General features: G+C 33.9%; 1 protein-coding gene across 1 annotated transcript in view; it reads left to right on the top strand.

Annotated features, from left to right (window-relative positions):
- DYNC2H1 (dynein cytoplasmic 2 heavy chain 1) overlaps nt 1–15,909 on the top strand; it is a 164,891-nt gene that overhangs the window by 55,481 nt on the left and 93,501 nt on the right. Inside the window, exons 55-65 of the mRNA XM_062615336.1 lie at nt 863–1,000; nt 3,432–3,545; nt 4,748–4,908; nt 5,070–5,193; nt 5,938–6,059; nt 6,749–6,835; nt 8,122–8,248; nt 9,373–9,514; nt 10,056–10,165; nt 12,829–12,927; nt 14,136–14,259. Of these exons, the coding sequence (XP_062471320.1) occupies nt 863–1,000; nt 3,432–3,545; nt 4,748–4,908; nt 5,070–5,193; nt 5,938–6,059; nt 6,749–6,835; nt 8,122–8,248; nt 9,373–9,514; nt 10,056–10,165; nt 12,829–12,927; nt 14,136–14,259 (1,348 nt within the window). The remainder of the gene's footprint in view (nt 1–862; nt 1,001–3,431; nt 3,546–4,747; nt 4,909–5,069; nt 5,194–5,937; nt 6,060–6,748; nt 6,836–8,121; nt 8,249–9,372; nt 9,515–10,055; nt 10,166–12,828; nt 12,928–14,135; nt 14,260–15,909) is intronic.

The following is a 15,909-nucleotide window of genomic DNA, read 5'->3' as shown; positions in this document are numbered from 1 at the left end:
CTATTCTGAAACCACACTTGTAAAGCTGTATTTCTTCTTAAAGCAACTATCAAGATACTTCCTTACCTTGTAATCTACACTGTTTTTATTCTGCCTGGCAACATTTTTCTGTCTCGGTAGTAAGCAATTTAAGAAGATTTACATTTGTAATGATGGAAATTGCCTTAGTATTTATTTAGAAAGTAGCTGTGGTTTGTTTGTGACAGGCACTCATTTGCTTGTAAAATGTTCTGGTTAAATAAAAGTAATCATTTAAGTGAAATTTATTACGTATATCCTAAATCGAAACATCTTGCAGGTAATATTTTTTTCCTAATACATCTTGAAATAATTCTGTTATCTGATTACCACAGAGTAAATAATTTAGAAAGTGTGCATAAAGAAAATAATTAAGCATAATTGAGGCTTTGCTTTATGTGCATATATGTTCTTTAGAAAATGTACAAGTATGTAGAAATAGGATAATTAATTTGTTCTAATTAGTTTAATTTTTTTGTAAATTTGCTTTTATAGAAGATCTGTGTCATTAGTATCAGTTAACTGTAATGCTATTAATTAATGAGAACAAGATTATGTACTAGTTGCTGTTCCATTGAAAGTTTATTATTTAGAGAATTTTGGTTTTGACTTTTTGATGTAGTAACAGATCTTACAGCAACACATCTGTAAGTGCTAAATCTCATTTTTGGATTAAATAATACTAAGAAAATGTAAATATTGAGAAAATGTGGAACATAAATTGAAAAAATGAAGAATATTAATCTACATCACTCTTAGTTTATGCATAATGTTCGTAACCAACCTTCATTTAAATATTTTTAAAATTCATTGCTACGTAACTGCTTTTTATAAACTTTTATAGGCAGGTGTTTCAAAGCTGAATGAAGCTAAAGCACTGGTGGATGAACTGAACAGAAAAGCTGAAGAGCAGAGCATTTTACTCAAAACAAAGCAGGATGAGGCTGATGCTGCCCTTCAAGAAATTACAGTATCCATGCAGGTGTTGTATACAATGATATCAAGAAATGGAGGAAAAAAAGATGTGCTTTTCTATTTTTGGTCTCCTGCCTGTGCTTTGTTCTTTTCAGGGTTATAAAACCTGATGCTTTTACAAGAATTTGCCTAAGGGAGTGCATGAGCCGTGAGGCTTGAATAAACTGCAACAGGACAGAGAATTACATAATTGAAATCATATTTGAACTAATGGAGTTGGAAGAGATCAGTGCAAGTTTTGCACCTGAGTAGTATTTACTGCTGTAGTTTACTCTGAAGGTTTTCCTAGAAATTCACAAATCCAAACTGGTTCATTTTATGATGTTTACTACAAACAGGGAATTTAAACAAAAGACTGACAAGTAGCACAATTTTAAGTAACAAATGCCAGGAATTAAATTTGTGGACTGTTCAAAAGAATGTATTTCATGAGGTCCAGTCCTTCTAAAGTTAACCTCAAAGAAGGTTGAATAATACCTCTGTGTTCATCACTCCTTGAATTTTTATTCTTCAGTTCACAGGTAGACATTCTATTTTTTGAGAAGGTAATTTTCTTTAGTAATGTTTTCCCAGTTAAGTAAAATAATTGTGCAGAAAATAGATCTCTACATTAATACTTCTAGGAATCATAAATGTAGGATAAGCCATAATGAATCTGCTGTCACTGCACTGCTTGTTTTGTCACTGGTTTAGTCTGATCAGTTTGAAGAAAACTTAAAGATGTTCAATGCCAAAGACATTCTCTGTTTGCAGTAAAGTAGTTTGTTTCTCAAACTACTTAGTCCACAGTAATTTTTTATAAACCTACTTCACTTGGAAGTTTTTAATGCTTTAAGGCTATATTTGCACATAAATTTGAATAATGATGATTGGATTGGTGTGTTCACTGCTGGCCTCCAAGAATTTATTATGCCATTTTCCCTGTTTTCTGTTGTAAATCTGTGTCTGCTGTTGTCCAGTAGAGTTACAGGTTGTGTGGGTAGCTCATATCACATTGCAGGATAAAATCAAAGAATAATAAAAAGCCATGAAACAGGATGGGCCCACTGACATCAGAAAAATTACAGTAAAATTCTGATTATTTAGATTATCATAAAGAATAGGTGCCCTTTAACATTTTAATGTCACTTCAAATATTCTGATTTATGAAAGAGAGAGGGCTGTAATACATGTAGACTCTTTCAGAGCAAGGCTTTTGACCTACAACTGAATTTTAAGGTTTTCTTATTCAGAGCCATCATTCAGTACATGTACATTAATACAAAATGTCTAATTGAGATTTAGGTAGCTAATGTTTTATGGATTTGAATATAATCTTCAGTGACATACTCCTCTATATAGCTTGTGTTAAGTGCTCAGAAAGATTATTATTAATCTCATTTTTTTTTCTGCTTATGTATATCTATTACCTTCTGCTACAAGTTCAACTCAGCTCAGCAATTGCTGCTGATAATTATGTGTTATACTGGGAAAATTTAAACTCTGGGATTTGTTGTCTTTTATCTTTTAGGTGAACGGAGTCTAGAATATTAGTCTTATTTTACGCATTTATCCTCAATTATTTGTTTTGCAGCAGGCAATGGTAATCCCTGGGTTTTGGTGTGTGCTTTTTGTTTATTTGTTTGTTTTGTATTTTGTATGTTGGTGGGATTTTTTCTTGTTTGTTTTGTTGTGGTTTTGTTGTTGGTTTTGTTTTTCTTGTTTTTTTTTCCATTTTTTTTTTTGTGGTTCTTGAGGTTTTTTTTTTATACTAGGCATTTATTGTTGTACTGAAGTACTAAGGAGCCCTGGAGATGGCTAATAGATACCATCTCCTGTGTGGTAGACACAGTACAAGTCTAAAAAAAACCCAGATGTAAACCCAAAGAGCTTAAAATACCTATTATGATGTAGGACATATGGCAAGTATCTTTACAGACAGAAGGGTGCAAATTTCCTGCTAAACAAAATATTAGTATTTTTAGATTAATAGGCTTTAGTTCCAATACCACTGCTGCTTCTATGAGCATTATAGAAAAGGAGAGTTTTAATGGCATCTTGAAAGAAAGGTGAGCATCTGTAAAGACAACAGCAGGAAAATACTACTTTCCAATGTAGTAAGGATTTACAGAGTCTGTCACTGCTTACCCTTTCAGACAGGGACTGACATCTTGATAAGGAATGAAAAGTCAGAGGCAAGGAGAAAAAAGGTCATAATGAGCCTCAAAAATAGAGGTACAGATCTTGTCTGTGGTAAAGAAAGAGAAGGAGACATAGTAAAAGCAGAAGATGCTTATTCCATAATTTAGTTATCTAGTCAACATGTCTGGTATCAATCTCAGCAAGATATTGCAATTGGTATTTTGCAAATTACATTACAATCAAGATTAAAAGAATAAAAGACCTAATGGAATAAAATTGTGTAAATTTGAAAACTAAAGGTATTCTCTTTTTTTTAGAGTGCTAGTGAGCAAAAAACAGAAATGGAAAAATTAAAACACCGAATAGCAGAAGAGGCTGCAGAAATAGAAGAGAGAAAAAGAAAAATTGAAGTGGAACTAAAAGAGGTTCAGGTAAGTCCTGCCATACAAAATATTTCTGCAAAATGTATCCCTGTATGTCTTAAATCTTGCTTTAAGTTATTTTGATATTAAGGCTTTTATGCATTAGAAAAAAGCATTTTATTTACCAGGTTGAGATTTTCATTTTGGCATTTGTGTTCCATTAAATCTTAATTACAGAATGAATTTTCAGGCCAAATTTTTCCTTCAGTTTCTATTTCTGGGCTGCTGCTGTCTACAGCTGAACTATGCAGATTTTGTGGGATGTTTTTCAATTACTAATATCTTATGTAGACCAACTACATTACTCTGCCTTGATCAGTCTGGCTCTATCATCAGCTGAATGTAAATAGCTTAATGAGCAATAGTTTCTAGTTATTACTAAATTCTGAAAATTATATATCCTAATGTTGCTAATAGCAAACTGCTTGTTCCAGAGACCTTACAGCCATTAAGCATCAGGTTTTTTGAGAGGTGTGTGTGTTCAGTCATTGCTTTTAGTCTCTATTTTCCATCCCATCCATTTTAAAATTGTATTAAACAACAAGAAAAAAGTACAGCAACGTAATTTTTTTCCTTTTAAATATCATAAATGCCAAGGAATTATATCCTTGTATTGAAAGTGACATAGAACTACAGGATTAGGGCAAATACCTTTCTGTGGTCTTTGATAAATATGAAGGATGTGCAAGGTGTTCACAGTGTTTAATGATAAACTTTAATTTTCTTCTGTCTTATAATTTTGTTGCTTTGTTGATAAGGGCAAAGGCTGTTTGGATTTGTTTAGTTACTGAAGATAAAAAAGCTTTTGTGACCTGTACTTCTGCACATCTTTAGAAAGACACCCTCAGGCATACCTACAGATGTTAATTAGCATCATTATTAAAGCATATCTGTATGACAATGAACTTTTAAGCAATGAAAGAATAAACATGATTGGTATTAATATCTGTATAATGTCTATGAATTACAGTGCTGAATGAAAAGTGAAGGAAGGTCAGGGGTATAACATGCTGGGTTTTATGGAAATACATTTATAATCTCTTAATAAACACATGGCAATTTTTAAATAAATGTGCGCCTGTATGCATCAGTGGCAGTTGGTTAGGTAATAAAATATATAAAAAGAACAAGAAATTGTATGAATACTGAAATGGCAAATGTTCTGTTTCTTATATCCTCATCTCTTTTTAAATGTATTTTTATATTTTAAGCCACTGGTTAATGAAGCTAAATTAGCAGTTGGAAATATAAAACCAGAGTCTTTGTCAGAAATCCGGTCACTACGGATGCCCCCAGACATAATCAGAGACATACTAGAAGGAGTTTTACGGCTGATGGGGATTTTTGATACATCATGGGTGAGCATGAAGAGGTAAGGATATTATTTAAGCTTTAAACTTAAGCAGTAATTTGCAATATGAAAATCTTTTTATTATATTCAGAAACACTATGTACAGAATTCTTTAGTCTCGTACAGAAATAATCTCTTTAACATTGTTTCTTTTTTACTTAGTTATTTAATTATTTTTACAGTTTCTTGGCTAAAAGAGGAGTGAGGGAGGACATAGCAACCTTTGATGCCCGTAATATTCCAAAAGAAATACGGGAGAGTGTTGAAGAACTTCTTTCTAAGAACAGACCATCTTTTGATCCAAAGGTAATTCCTGATTGCACTACATAAAATGGAAAAAGACGAGGGAAAAAAAAAAAGGAAAGTTTAAAAAAAAGACATGATTGTCTGGTTTTCCAACATAATTTTTGGAATGAAATTATAGAAAAAGTGATTATTTCTGCTTAGAGTTTGTCAGTCTAAAGAGATAAAATTGTAGCAGAGGTTACTCTGTCACACACTGCCTCTAACAGTGAAGATTTTTTACTAACGAGCAGTGGGATGAGTAGTCAGGTCCTTGGAGATTTTTGTCACTAGTATAAATCAGAACTCAGATAAAGGAATTGTAACTGGGTCTCTCTGGCTTCCTGGTAATAGTAAGAGTCTTAACAATACACTTAATTAAAAAAAGGAGGACTAATGATGATTAAATGTATGGGTGATGTTTTAGAATTGATTTGGTAGTAGCTATAAAAAAGAATTCTTATTTTTAAAAGCAAAGTTGTAGTTCCCTGAGAAGGAACATGTTAATAAATTATGCGTTAATTTAAAGCTTACTAACTTCAGTGAAGCTTCATAGCTGTAAAGACACCCATTATTTTGTTACATGGATTGATGGCCTAAAATACAATCTCTTAGTAACAATTTAAAAGATAAGTTCATTAGGGGATCTGGCTAATTGGCATATTTAAATTGATAACTTGTAAATCTGTTGCAGTTATTTATGCTGTATTTATCTTATCTACATTACACTTCAAGGACTTTCTTGTAACTCTTACTGATTTTTTCCAGAATGCTAAAAGAGCCAGTGCTGCAGCTGCTCCATTAGCAGCTTGGGTCAATGCCAATGTCCAGTATTCCCATGTCCTAGAACGAATTCAGCCTTTGGAAAAAGAAAAGGCTGGCTTGGAAGCGTAAGTTAGACACTGTTACAAAGTAAATGCTCTTAATTCCAATGGTGGTGGGTGAAACTAAAGCTGCCAAGGTGTAGTTGAAGTTTATTAAAAAGGAAAATAAAAAGATATAAGAAACTGCCTCATCCATAGGTAATAAAACATTCATGCTGGGACAGGAAAAGTAAGCGTGCACTATTTGGTTTTCCCTGGCAGCTATGCCTTGGATATTTTTTGGCCAATCACAAGTTACCTGTGTCAGCTGGAATATGACAGGAAGAAATGAAGATCACATATGAGTTTAAAATGTATTGTGTTGGTGAAACCCATTATTTTGTAAGAAAGATGTCTGCTAGTTCCACTTTTTTCAGTCACATTCTAAGCATACTCAGTTTCTTCTTAGGATCAAAAAGATACGACATAGTCTTATGAATATCCATAACCTGAGGAATCTATACTGATTGTTTTGTGAAGTCTTAAAATTCCTTAATGGAAGCATTTGTTCTCATCTTTAAGAATATATTTGAATGGGTTGTTTGGTTTCCATTTTTGAAGCTATATGATGAGATGTAGTCAAAACTTTTACATGTGAAAACAGATTTTTGTCAATATAAATCAAGAAAGAACTGTCTCTGAACTATCTCTATGTAAATGACTTCCCTGTTGCATTTATCCTCCATAGTGTTAAAATAAATGTTAAATTTTTGTAGTAATCTCAAGAAAACTGAAGACAGAAAACAGAAGTTAGAAAATCTTTTGAACTCTGTTGGTCAAAAAGTATCGGAACTCAAAGATAAGTAAGTCAGGTTTGTTTATTTTAAGGTACTAATAAAACTATTGATGAATTTGCAGTATGAGTAATGAAATTTATCTAAGGAAATGTCTTTCCCTGCTCTGAATTTACATCAGAAGTAGCAATAATTAGGCTTTCTAGACCCTCAGTGGAAATGAATACTGTTAGAATAGAGTTCATCTCATCTATCAGATGAAATGCTCCTTAAAATTACCTGTTTCTTGTTACTGTGTTGGAAGCCTTCAGTGTAGACACTGCAAAGATAAGCAGTATGTATATCACTTTTAAAACTAAGAGGACTTTCATGTCTCCTTTGGACTTTGGAAACATTCCTATACAAGACTTTCAGTGATCACAGCTTGAAGAAAGGCAGTTCTATTTCTTTTAGGGTGGCCTACTTTCCTGACAGCTAGCTAACTGTCCTTTTAATTTAGCATCTCATCAAGTACGTTACTTACACTGCCATAAAAATTGCTGTGGCGAACTTCTATACTTTCTGCAAATTCAGTAGAATACAAGTCTTTTAGTTTGAGGTTTCTCTTATGTAGTTAATATAGGATACTGTATTGCTATACAACCTGACCTGACATTTGTGCATATTACTAAATGTCATGTTTTGTAGGATGCAAAAAAAAAAAAAAAGTTGTTGAATTCTCCTTTTCATTAAATTATATAGTGATGTCTGAGATTAACTAAATACTGTACATTACAGTTAAATATATTATTTTTAAAAAGGTGAATAGTAAATGCATTATTTTAATTAAATATTAATTTAGCTGAGTAGGCATTAAACATTACAAATCAATACCTAAACCTTGACTGTTGTTTGGGGCATGTTCTTACTTAGTGGTAGTTTACAAAATAGAGTAATGCACATGGCACTGGGGTCATTCATATGAATTAGTGATGTTCTCCTTTAAAGGTTTCATAGTTTAAATTTACCAAAAAAATACTAATGTACGGTATGCCATTGAGCCCGCTATTGTTGTGTCTAGGTGCAGAACAAAACACAATCAGTAAAATCAAGTCAGGCTTTTTAAGAAGTAATGATTTTGAGACATTAAAGTCTACAATATAAATGTATTTTTAAATCTTACCTGTGCATCTGTCTAAATTTTGTTAGTTAGAAGTCTTAACAAGATATCTGCCAATTAGAAGCAGAATGTATAAAAAAGATGTGGGGGGGGATTAATTACAAATTCAGGCAATTAAACTGCCTTGAAAATAACTGTCCAAAAATTTAGTAGTTCATGCAATGAAATGCTATTACAAACAGTAGTTTTCTTACAGATTCCAGAGCAGAACAACAGAAGCGGCAAAACTTGAAGCAGAACTAAATAAAGCTCAGAAAACATTGAAAGCTGCAGAGATACTAATAAATCAGCTTGATAGGGAACATAAAAGATGGAACACTCAGGTTAGTGAAAATTTTGGTAAGCAAATCTTATAGCTAATAATGTGAAAACTGAGGTTTTGCACTGTTTGGAGAATGTGAGTTATTGCCATTCTGTGTCTCCTAAGTACATTTTTTTCAATTTCTCATTAGAAATACAAGCTTTTCTTCCTTCTGAAACTTCTTTGCACACACAGGCCCTCCTTCAGCCTGAAACAAAAAGTAAAATTTCAAGATATATACCAGCTGAAAATAGCTGTCACCTCAAGAAAGTGATGCCAAGCTTTCTTGGTTATCTAAAACTGGAAAAAATCTCTCTGCTGAGAGACATGGTCCTGTCTCTCAATTGACACTGAAAAAAAGCCTAAACAATTAGACTACGTGCATTTTGAAGAACTAAATTTAGGGTTTAATGAATCCTTCCTGTAGGTTGACTAGCATAATGGAAAAAAAGGTTGATTTTCCTGTTAAAGTAGCTTTAAAGCTATCCCATTTTCTATAGTAAGGATTGCCTGTACTTGAACCCCAGATTTTAAATGTTTCTAAAAGTGGTTGCTCACAGTTTTTCTTTCTGGTACATTACCCCTGTCTTTAGAAAGCCCAGGTTATATATTAATAGTACACACTGTATTTTTCTCCAAAATACTGGAACATTTCAAAGCAGAGGTAGTGTGCAGATAAATTATTTGAAGATATATGATAAATTTATTTTATCACATAAGTCTGCAGTGAGTCACATTTTTAAGTGTAATAGGTACATACAGTATTTACATATTGTAAGTGGTACTCACTAGCTGACTCTGACTAGTGATGCGTATTTATTTTTCTTACTATAATACTATTTACCCAGTTGCTTATAAGTGAAAAGGTGAACTGTTCATCAGATTGATAGATTTTTAGTAGCTAAGTTCTCAGAAACTTCTGTTCATGTTCAATTCCAGAGCTAAAAAGAACTTTTCCCGTACTTTCATGTGTGTAGCTATGAGTTAGCTATGTATAGATACCTGAAATACAAAAGAGAGAGACTGTGTCAATTGTATTCTCATGGAAGTAAAATTTAATTCTGACTTTCTAGTAACTGATGAGAAATCTTAACATAATTTTTGTTTATAATATACCTGTGTATTCTGTTCTAATTTTTTTTTAAGGTGTCAGAGATAACAGATGAACTGGCTACACTGCCTAAAAAAGCTCAGTTAGCAGCTGCATTTATTACTTATCTTTCTGCTGCTCCTGAAGATCAGAGGAAAACCAGCTTGGATGAATGGATCAAATCAGCAGGCCTTGAAAGTAAGTGTGTGTGTCTGTGTCTGTGTGTCTGTGTGCCTATGTGTAAGTAGTTAAGCTTGATTGAGAAATGCCAGTGAGTTCTAATGGACATTCTCAATTGTCTTGGTGTTCCAATGGAAAAGCGACATTCTCTTACTCAATAAGTACTTGTATATACAGACTATTTCTTGGGATAACTCTAGAAATTATTAAGATTATAAATACTTACAAATTCTTAAGATTTAGCTCCATAGTCCATGTTTAAAAATAAAAGTTTACATAAATAAATGTATTCACACTAACTGTTGTAAATTTGCCATTGCGTTCTGAATGCTTCTGCTTTTCCAATTATTTTTTCGATATGTGTTAGTAACACCATTAAATATTTTTTATAACACCAGCTGGTTAATAGTACTAAGTTCAAGCAATAAAATAATAAATTAAGGGAAGTCTGCAGACTTGCACTGTAGATTAGACAGAGTTTTCGCATTATATAGAGTGCTAAATGCTTAAAAATTATGCAGACAATATTAGCAAAAACTTAAACTTTTTTATTTATTAGAGTTCGATTTACGGCGTTTCCTGTGTACAGAAAGTGAGGAGTTAGTCTGGAAGAGTGAAGGTTTACCTTCAGATGACCTTTCAATAGAAAATGCTCTTGTCATTTTGCAGGTAATTTGGTGGGATTTTTTGTCTTATCTTGGAAGTATTTCAGTTTCTACAAATTTCAGTAACATGGCATCATTCTGAAATTTTGAACCATTTCATTTGTGTTATTTTCTTAGCACCACAGAACACACAGAGACACCAATACTTATGGAACTCTGGGTTTTCTGTAGCAAGAAGAAAAACAGTTACAGAAAATACGTATTTTTCAGTTTTGCTTTTATAATTTTCTTCCAGATGTTGAAAAGACAAAGCCTGGTATCAGTCTATTAAGGCTTAAAGAGTAAATAATTATGAACAGCAACACAAACAGCGGAAGATTATATCCTATGTTCACTTTGACATATCATTTCTAATATTTTTTCTCAGAAAAAGGGAAAAGCCATGTGCAGATACATTTTACAAGAACTAGATTTTAAACCCTTAGATATCATCAGATAAGCTCTGTCATATAGAATGCAAAATGCCATTCACTTAAGGGCAGTAGCTAATGACATTTGAGAGAAATATGATAATACTATATGATTCAGTTTTATCGTATAGTTATATATAGATGTATAGAATGAATGATATTCATATACAATTGCATTTATGCACATAATATTATTGTTATAATGTAGTAATTTATTGGACCTGCTAGAAAGTAAAGATTTAGTGCCATGAGGAGAATCTGCATTTGCCACTTGGATGATAGACTATTCTCTTAAATCAGCTACAGCTTTTTCTCTGATTTAAATTTATTTTGCTTTATCATCTTGATAGTACATCTAGCTACTCCTTTCTCAGTTGCTTGAAAACTCTTCAATAAATACCATCTTGTACCCTTACAGTTACTTATATGCTGTAATCAAATCTTATTTTTGATTTTCCTGAGTTGAATAGATCGAGCTGCTAAAAATCTCACTGTGTATGCAGAGCTTTTCAAGTGCTCCCTCAGCCCAACTAATTCTTTATGGACAGTTTTTTTCACCACCCCTTTAAAACTGAATTGAATGCGGTATTTTACCAAAGTCATTTACAGCATGGTTCTTAAGCTTTTATGCTGCTGTCTTTTGACGTTAAGATATTGTCTATGTTTCCCTGTCATGCAGCTTGAGGTCTGTGTTGTTACTCAGTTTGAAATAGTAGGACTCAGAACCTTAAAAAACCCCAAACCTTGAAAGTGTTCTCCTATCAGAATGAACCAGAGAATTTCTGAAAATACATGTTTAAACCCTCAGCCTGTTTGCTGATGACGCAAAACTGGGAGGAGATCAGAGGGTCGAGCTGCTACCCAGAGAGTCCTTGACAGGCTGGAGAAGTGGGCTGACAGGAACCTCATGAAGTTCAACAAGAGGAATTGCAAGTCCTGCACCTGGGGAGGAGCAACCCCAGGCACCAACATGTCTCAGTGGTTACCCAGTTGCAAACAGCTTTGCAGAAAAGGACCTGGGGTTCCTTGTGGATGCCAGGCTGTACATAAGCCAGTAATGGGCCCTTGCAAAAAAGAAGGCCAATTGCGTCCTAGGCTGGTGTAGGCAAAGTATTGGCAGCAGGTCAAGGAAGGGGATCCTTCTCCTCCTCAGTCCTGATGAGGCCACACCTGGAGTGTTGTGTCCAGTCTTGTGTTCATCAATACAAGTGAGACATGGATGTACTGGAGAGATTCTGGTGGAAGGCCGCAAAGATGATGAAAGGACTAGAGCATCTCTCCTATAAAGAAAGGCTGGAGAGCTGGAACTGTTGAGCCTGGAGAAGAGAAGGATCAGGGGAATCTTACCAATGTTTAGAAATACTTGAAGGAAGGTGCAGGTAGAATAGAGCCAGGCTCTTTTCAGTGGTGCCCAGGGGCAGCACCAAAGGCAATGGGCACAGACTGAAACATGGAAAACTCTGTCCTGACATTAGAAAACACTTTTTTACTGTGACGGTGACTGAGCACTGGCATAGGTTGCCCAGGGAAGTCTCCATCCCTGGAGATACTCAAAAGCTATCGGGACATGAGCCTGGGACATGAGCTCAATCTCATCCATTCTATGATTCTGTAAAATCTTAAATGCACATGTCAGCAGTGAATAGGTCTCTTTTCATTTCCGCTCTTACTACCATCTCTCTGGTCACTCTGTGTTGTGACCATTGTGTAAGTTCTGAGCACTTACATAATTAGTGTATTGGTGATTAAAGTCTCAACATTTAGAAAGCAATGTGTATGGCATAGCGTATCTTTATATAATAGTAAAGCTTTGCACAGTACTGGTATGGGAACCACACATTTGATAAAGGTTTTACGAAAATGGAAGCCCGCTGTCTCATCAGTATTCATGTTACTAGGCGATATCACCAAAATATTTTACATCATAATGTTTGTAAGTTTGAGATCTGGATTTATTTGTTATTGTAAGTAAAATGCTATTGGTATCTTTATTCCTGCAAAATACTTATATTTTGTTATTATTTCTAAAATGCATTGAGGTCCAAACCCAGATGTACTGTACCTTTGCCCACTACAGGAAGAAAAAGAAAAAGTAATTTTGTTACTAGGCTGCTATTGTTTTTTTATGAATTAAAAAAAATGAAATTAAAATGACTGTACTTTGGGGAAGTAGAAAAGGACTTTGTTCAATTTTATTCTTAAACAAAGTAGATTTCAGTAAATTTATTTATTTATCTATTTATTATTCTTCCCCTAGAGTAAAGTTTGCCCATTTTTGATAGACCCTTCTTTCCGGGCTACGGAATGGTTGAAGACACATTTGAAGGAATCACGTTTGGAAGTTATTAATCAACAGGTGCAATATTTACTCTTGGTCTTACAGTTCTTTTCTGCTTGAGCTAATTCCATTCCAGACTTAGAGAGCAGTTTTTAAAGGGGTGTGACAGCAATCAGTGAAAATGTGGTTATATTCCATGAAGCATGTAATTTCTCACAGAGTTCTAGGTTACAATGACTCTTGCATGATATTGAAAATTCGTTTACTCAAGGAGGAGATCAGAGTATTTAAAACTGAGGGTCAAAATCTGGCATTACTTCTACAAATTTATCTCCTCATGCTTCCCCCTCCAGGAGTATCAGTATTTCCTGCTCAGAGGGAGATAGCAAGAGGTTTGTAAACAGAGAGGTCTTTTGGTTGCAGTTCACTTTATTTCAGGAGTATGTATACACTTCTTCCCTATGGTCTTTGTGTTGTTTTCTCTATATTTGAAATAGAAGGTTGGATTTCAGTTTGAGATTAAGGTACCTAAGATTAATTGTCTACATGTTACTGTTTACATGGGTGGTGATTCTTTGCTTAGTTGCACACACACATAGTTAGGTATCCAGGGCCTTTCAAAAGCTCCTTACTGAATCCTGCTTGGCCTCAAGATGCTGATTCAACAGAATGTAGGTCTTTGACAGATCACTGCTAGCTCTGCACAGGCCTTCTAGCTACTCTCTGATGGTATTAAATGCATATCTTTGGGTGATTTAAAGTTTCTCCTGCTAGCTGATTGGCTTGATTACTTTTTAGGCTGTTGTCTGGATTGTCTAGGGTCTCCATTAACTGTAGTGGAATCTTAAACACCATGTGCATGTTTAGACACCTACATGCAAAAGACTGTATTTAGATATCTTTATGTGAATCCTGTCCTTTGGTCTTGATTCAGTTTTGAGACATAGCTACCTAATAACATTTGAGATGTGTTAACTAGCTAGGACTTCCAGGAACACCTGAAACATAACACAATACCTATGGTAGACCTGCTTTCTTCTGGTGTGGCACATGGAGAGCTCGGCGTGTTAAATGGGTTGCCTGTATGTCAGTAACTGAATAGATCAAACTTACTTAAGTTAAACATTTGTGGTTAAACCCTGAAATATCATATGATGCTTGTAATAGAACTTTTCACCAATTAGTGAATTTAAGATTCAGACTCCTGGTATAATGCCTTTCTGTTCATTTCAAAGTGTTAATATTTCATAAAAATGTGACTCAGCAATTTATTTTTATTTACCTAGGACACCAACTTCTTAACCGCTCTTGAGCTGGCAGTGAGATTTGGAAAAACACTTATTATACAGGAAATGGATGGAGTAGAGCCTGTGCTTTACCCATTGCTAAGAAAAGATCTTGTTGCTCAAGGTAAATGACCAAGATCTTTACAAATGCTTGTTCGAAGCTTTTGTAGGTTAGATCTGTATATAGCGTATAAAAATTGATTTTTTCTGAAAACATCAGTACTGTATCGTTTTTTTTCCTCTCTAACATTAACCTGCTGCTAACACTTCAGTGCATGAAATAAGCTGGAGATACTGAAAAGTATTTGGAATTTTTTTGACTGGATATTTTTATCAACTCTTCACAATTAAAATTTTAAGTTAATTTGAAACAGATTTGGTTGCTTTAAGAGGATGATATGTAAAATTGAGTTGAAAGTTTAGCAAAGATAAACAGTAATAATGTATCTCAACATGAATTTTGTTGGGTTATATTGCATATTTTGAAATTATATCGAAAGAGCCAATGGATTAAAACAATACAAACTGTATGTTTTAAATATTTTCCAAATTGTTGTTAATTTAGAAAAGTGTTAGTTGCACAGCCTGTACCTGTAATTTAACATTATGAAATTTGGGCACTGAAAATGGCTCAAGACTACTTTTTGTTGTCTGTTTGATCTAATAGTGGCTGAGGTAGAAGTAATTCTTTAAATGTAAATTCATGGTAAAAATAAATGTAGAACACCACCAAAGTGGTGACTTCAGGGATCTGTAGTAGGCAAGGTTGAACATCTTTATAATTTTTCTTTTCCACTAGCTTCTGTTCAACTTTGGAAAACAGAGATACAGTGTTACAGGTATCTTAACTGTTTATACTCAGGGAATCAAATTAAGAGATGAATATGTCTGCAGAACTATGGAGAAAGAAGATTAAATAAAAATATATTAGTTTATTCAGGGAAATTACTCATAATACTCAGGAATCTTCTTCTGAACATTAATGTGCTAAGTTAATGGTAGGTCTCTGCAAGTCCAAATTAGGTAGGTGGTTTTTGAAAAGGGAGGTTGCTGTTTGAGTCTTTTCAGTCACTTCACAAGCGAGCACACACTCCTCCTCTTGGTGAAAAAGTGGAGGTGGGGGCCTATCTATATGATTTTGGTTGTGATGACTCTACATCTTTTCATTATTTGGAATGACATGTAAAGAAAAATGTGAATATATATACTGCAATGAATTTGTCTTAGTACAGCTTTCATTTTGTCTTTGACATTTTTACAGCATAGGCCTAAAATTTATTTTGATCTTTGGCACAGAAGCAAAATTGGTATGTGATTTTCATCTCTACCAGTGCTTTAGCAAGAGATTTATATTGAGAGCATTTCCGATCTGCTCCTGGTGCTAAAAATAGAGAAGCAACTAAGTATGTTACCTCAGAAATTTCTCTGGAAAGGGAATTTTCACTTTGAAACTTTTGACCTTATAATTCTGTTCCTCCTTCTTTTTTAGTATTTGGAGGCAAAATCTTAGAGTCTATTATGTTCTGACCCTGCTAGAATGGAAACCTATGGTAGAGGGAAGATGGCAAGAGGCCATCCATGTGCTTTCATTCTCTGACAGGCATATCAAGAAATGTCAGAATACTAGGAGTATAAACAGAGATTGAAAACCATGACAGAAGAAATTAAATACATTAATTGTTTCTTTCATATTGTGATTAAATTAAATGCATTTATAATAAGACAAATTTATGGGATACTTTTAATGGAATGTTTTTCTTTCAATTTAATAACT

The sequence above is a fragment of the Pezoporus occidentalis genome, unplaced genomic scaffold, assembly GCF_034315485.1.
Source record: "Pezoporus occidentalis ecotype Australia unplaced genomic scaffold, CSIRO_AGI_Poc_V1 ctg18, whole genome shotgun sequence".
NCBI lineage: Eukaryota > Metazoa > Chordata > Aves > Psittaciformes > Psittacidae > Pezoporus > Pezoporus occidentalis.
The sequence above is the reverse complement of the archived record's forward strand: the minus strand, read 5'-3'. Positions and strand labels throughout refer to the sequence as shown.